Source organism: Astatotilapia calliptera, chromosome 13, assembly GCF_964374335.1.
Source record: "Astatotilapia calliptera chromosome 13, fAstCal68.1, whole genome shotgun sequence".
Taxonomy (NCBI): domain Eukaryota; kingdom Metazoa; phylum Chordata; class Actinopteri; order Cichliformes; family Cichlidae; genus Astatotilapia; species Astatotilapia calliptera.
The window spans coordinates 4411768-4416799 of NC_137434.1; the positions used below are offsets into that span (position 1 = coordinate 4411768).

The 5032-nt window shown below is 43.4% G+C and overlaps 1 protein-coding gene across 9 annotated transcripts in view; it reads right to left on the reverse strand.

Moving 5' to 3' along the window:
* Positions 1-736: 736 nt before the first annotated feature.
* Positions 737-5032, reverse strand: part of rims1a (regulating synaptic membrane exocytosis 1a) — a 117756-nt gene continuing 113460 nt past the window's right edge. For all 9 annotated transcript variants that reach the window (XM_080288029.1, XM_026190751.2, XM_080288028.1 and 6 more), the window contains 4 exons: positions 4929-5032; positions 4734-4835; positions 4455-4594; positions 737-3131 (listed from right to left, as the gene is read on the reverse strand). The exon at positions 4929-5032 is cut by the window's right edge and continues 9 nt beyond it. In XM_080288029.1, the coding sequence (XP_080144155.1) occupies positions 2913-3131; positions 4455-4594; positions 4734-4835; positions 4929-5032 (565 nt within the window). In that variant the 3' untranslated portion in view covers positions 737-2912. The remainder of the gene's footprint in view (positions 3132-4454; positions 4595-4733; positions 4836-4928) is intronic.

The following is a 5032-nucleotide window of genomic DNA, read 5'->3' on the forward strand; positions in this document are numbered from 1 at the left end:
GCTTCACTTTATCAGGCAGCTTTCTTTCTGGCGTGTGGCTAGTGAAAGTGAACTCAGCTTTCAAAAAAATGTGGTTAATGACAATTAATTCATCATTTAACAATGGGGGTGGCAATTAGGGCCAGGCCGCTGTTCTTTGCATCACTTCCACTTTGTCGCACTGTCAACTTAATGCTGACATCATTGGTCAGGTCCAGCCATCTTCTTGCCTGCCTTAGATGCCAATCAACCTGCACTCTGCATACTTTCTATCTCAGTGCTCCTCTGTCATTTTGTGCAACTCACCTCCTTCTCAGTTTTCGCCTTGCCCTGGTCACTCAGAGCTCCATCCAACCCTCCATCTTCATCTTCATCACCACCAATAACTGGACTCCAGGGGGTCCTGTCCTGATTCCAGTTACCACTGGCATTGCATTCTGCAGTGATGGGTCATCAGAGACTAATCTCCCAAAAGCTTAATTCATTTCTGCAACTCGAAAAATTATGCTCAATAATTCCAAATGACCTCCTTATTGAAGCATATTTATAGCCACTTGGGGCTGGATCTAAAAGTGAGACAGTTAAGACACAAGTGTACCATCATGTTGCTCATTACCACCATTCACCAAGTTTGTGCTTCTGAAATTGTGAAGAAACCTATATAAAAAAAAAAAAATCACATTCAGCATATGACATGTGCCTTTAGTCATCAGGTACACAATAACCTGGGAGCACTGGGTTCAAAAAGGCCACGCTCTTCTTCCACACAGTCTTTTATTTGTAAATAATAAAAATGAACTCTTGAATATAAAACATACACATCAGTAGAGCCACATCTGTTATACAAACAAGAACTGTTGCAGTGAATACTTCATCTTTCGTCTAGTATCGTGGTTTGGGAGTGGGGAGCCATGGGCTGTAAACAATCAGTATTCCTGGAGTAATACTGACAAAGGAAAGGGGCAGTCGGCCGTACCGCCAAGTGCTTCAACAAAAAAACATCTGCAAAATATGTCTGCAAAACCAGGTTTCTTGTTGGCTTTAGAAGTCCAGTCCAAACCAATAAACGGGGGGAGAAAAACATGGTTTTCAGGAAGAGAAAGTAAACTTTGCTCCAATTGGTTCTGCTTGTTTTTCTGCAACTGGGACAAAATCAAAATAAAGGCCTATTGGCGCCCACTTGTGTCTCGTAGCCACTCAGCAGCTCAAGCACTGGGCGCGTATTCCCCTCAACAAGACCAGGAATGTTTGTGTGTCAGCGATGCGTTTGTTCGTTCATAACTTAAGTTCAAGCCTAATTTGTATGTACAAAGTGTGCATGTCTGCGTGTATTGGTGACGGGTGTACAGTCAGATACACTCTTTTTTTATATTCATATATCTATATCTTTATAATTTATATCAAACTCATAATGATACTTCATATACATTTAGCTGTTATACACACATTCTCTATCTCTGTCTCTAGCCCCGACCGTCATAAACTACAGTTTAGACACCTACATCCTCGGATACGCCAGGGGTTCGAGTATGCTCAGTACTACAGAACAGCACTGTTGTTCAAAGGGTTCAAAGAAAAAAATAATTCAGACAATTTCTTTTTTTCTTTTGGAGACTTCCTAATACGGATATTTAGACCCAGAGTGGTAGGCGAGGCCTGGGTGGGATTGTCACCCTCCCCCCCATTAGATCCGCTCTTGTTAGGGGGCGGGGATGGCTTGGCTTTTCTCGGTTTGTATTCATATTCAGTACGAGCAAACTGTACAAGAACATGCAACATACAAGCTGGCCTAAAAGTATGTGGAACTAACACACATAGTCTAGTCTTTTTTTCTGTTTTTGTTTTTTTGAGAATTGTTCCTTAATTTGTCTCGTCTTTCGATTTTACAAAAAAGTAGAGAAACGAACCGAAAAAACGAAACGGAACGAAAGAAAGAAACGTGCATGCAGCTTGGGGGCCGGGGAGGGGGCGTCCCCGAGTCATGCTGCTCCCTCCCACAGGGGGAGTTCGAGGGGTTTGGGGAGGGGAGGAGACGGGCGGTGGCGGTCGGGCGGAGGGTATTCAAAGAAATGTGGCCTGGCCTTTGTCATTGGCCTTTGGCATGCCATCGCTCATAAACCAAACATAGACATACACAGAGGGAGTCTGCACCATGTGGCACCATTCTGGACAGTGGGCAAAAACAAAGGCAGGAAAAAACAAAAGATCCAAAATCAAAAGTGAAATTCTAATCCGCAATTTGGTCTATGTTTTCTTTCCACACGGAAAAGGTTTGGCCTCGATTTGAATGAACGAGTCCAGCTTTTCCTGTCAAGGCTAAGAATGTGCGAGTGCATGTGCAGGCTCCCTTTCCATCACGGTTAAACGGGACCAACCCTCTGTCCCCTTGAGCTCATCACTATCGCCACGGTAAAACCTGAAGAGACAACAGCCAAACCTGTGAAGCCGCAACTATTTGCTACTTCCACACTTTTCCCTGTGGCCTGGCTGTAAGCTCTACTCTGATTGGCTGGAGGGTTACTAGGCGGAGAACCCCACTTTGTTTGGGTGCTCTGATAGTGGCTGCACAAGGAAATACGGAAAAAAGAAAACAATGTTGGACAGAAGCCTCCACTGCTGCAGGTCAGAGGAGAAAACAAAGAAAGCAAAACTTTGAACACAAAAAGGTGTAAGGAGGAGGGAGAGGGAAGGTGTGAGACGTGATTGTCAGACTCCAGCTAAGCTTTGATTGGCTAGTTCTATCTCTCCCTCTCTTTCTCACTCGCATTCCCTGTCTCTCCGTCTGGCTTTTCATCATTTGAAAGAGGGCTTCTCGTCGACATCCTCGGGGCGTGTTGTCACCCCTCTGCTCAGTAGTGGTCCAGTAGCTGTGGTCCATTATTCTATTTTGTCACTTAAGGGGTGTTGAGGGGTAGGCGGTCACCGTCCGGTCACTAGGACCGAACGCCCGGCGGCGGTCCTGAGCTGTCCAGTGACGTCTGAGACGCCAGCCGTGTGAGCGGAGCTAATGTAGGGTCCACCAGGGAGGATGGTGGAAAAAGTTTGTACCAGCCGATCACCGTACTAGAGAGGTCCAGCTCCTCCAACAGTATCTGTGCTACACCCATGAAACATTTGTGGTCCAATCGTCCATAGTCACCCCACACTATCACCTGGAGGAAAGAACGGCAGATGAATTGATTTAGGATTGACTGAAAAGACAAAGGTACAATCACCACAACACATAACCTTACAGATTTCCAGGTTCAACGCGCAAAGGAAAACAAAATGCTCATAATAAAAGATTTTAAAATGCTTTATGCATCACTTCAAATGACTTACTTACCATTTCATTTTACTTACAGTTAATTATTTCTTTGTTTCCTGTAAAAACCTGATTGCAACTAAGTATTTGTAAGCAAATCAAATCACATTCTAATTTCTAATAAAATACACTGAAATTCCTTTAATTACAGGGGACTTATACCCTTAGTTGTGGCCCGTATCATAGTGTTAACGTGTTCCGTTCTAATCCTACTAATTAAGTCAAAACAATAAAATAAACAGTAAAAACAACGCACTTTCTCAACACACTCGTTTTTGGGGTTAAACAAAAACTTGTAATTACAGAAAAAAAGGTTGTCCACTGTGCTCACTGCGCCATTCAATGATGCAAACGTTCTTCTCGTGCCTGTACCCTGATCTGTGCCTTGATACAATCTCAGTGTCTCTGAAGCCTACAGACAATCTCTTGGACTTCATGGCTTGGTTTGTACTCACATGCACTGTCAACTGAGGCTGAATTTACCACCCCAATTTACCACATTTCCGATTTACCACGTCCCAAGCCTTCCCACGTGAAAGGTAACCTTCCACGTCCCTATGATACGCACCGGATTGTGAATGGACTCCAATGGAATGACGTAATAATCGTATGAGACAGTGTTTTCCAAAGCGATTCATGACAAAATAAAATAAATGTACAAGTGTAGATTCATTGCAAACGGTTCTCATGTTTCCGAACGCGTAACATACAGACGATTTGTCACATATCGTCGGTAATGGACTGCAATCAATCAAACTGCTGACAGGTGATCACTGGAAACAGGAAAGCGTCTCGGAAAAGCTTGTGAATGTACATGTTATATTTTGTTTTTTGTTTTCAGTAAAGCTGGAATAAACCTTATTTTACTTTGTAATTATGGGCATGAATCTGAGGTGAAAAATGAATTTAATCCATTTTAGAATAATGTTATATATGTGACGTGTACAAGAACATAAATGTGGAACACGTTAAGCACTGTGAATGCTCTCTGGATACTCTGTAAAGGCTATGGACTATTGGAAAGTACCATAAGTCTATTGTTCCAAGATATACAGTCTATGGCAGTTTCACTGTAATGTCCCCAATAACACTCTGACCTTTCACTATTAATACATTTTTAACTAGAGCTTCTTCTTTCAACGAGTTTTCCCATAAAAAATGTGATCATTACCTGAAGCACCTTGCCCTGGGGACTCTCATCGAAGAGCAGGTGCTGCTGGTAGAGCGGCTCCAGGGTCTTTCGTGCAATCTTAGTTTTCTTTTTGGCTTTACATGTTCCATTATCCAGCAGGTACACTTTTACATAGGGAGCTGAGAGAGTGGTCAGGAGAGGGTAAAAATAAGTTTTATGGGAAAAAACGGGGACAGTATGGAGGTTGCTTTAGGTTGCATCCACCTTAATTTAACTGTAAGTGCTACAAGGAATTAGTTTTGTATGAACGTGTGTTACCTGGGAGGGATTTAGAGCCTGGTTTGGGGGTAAGGCCTCGTGCCCTGATCACCTCCACCTCCAGCTGGCCTTTCTTGTCCATCAAACCAATCTGAACATCACCTGTTTTTAAAAACAGACCATTTCAGAGAATAATGTGCAACACACAAAATCTCTCTTTCTCAATTGAGCAGAGCTGATGAAGCTGTGACTCACCCATAGCTGGTGTCGCCAGCGTTTGTCTGCCCACTAGCTGACCGGGGCCTAATCCATCCAAGAAGTCGCTGAACTGACTGTCAGCACCCAAACGCATCCCTGAG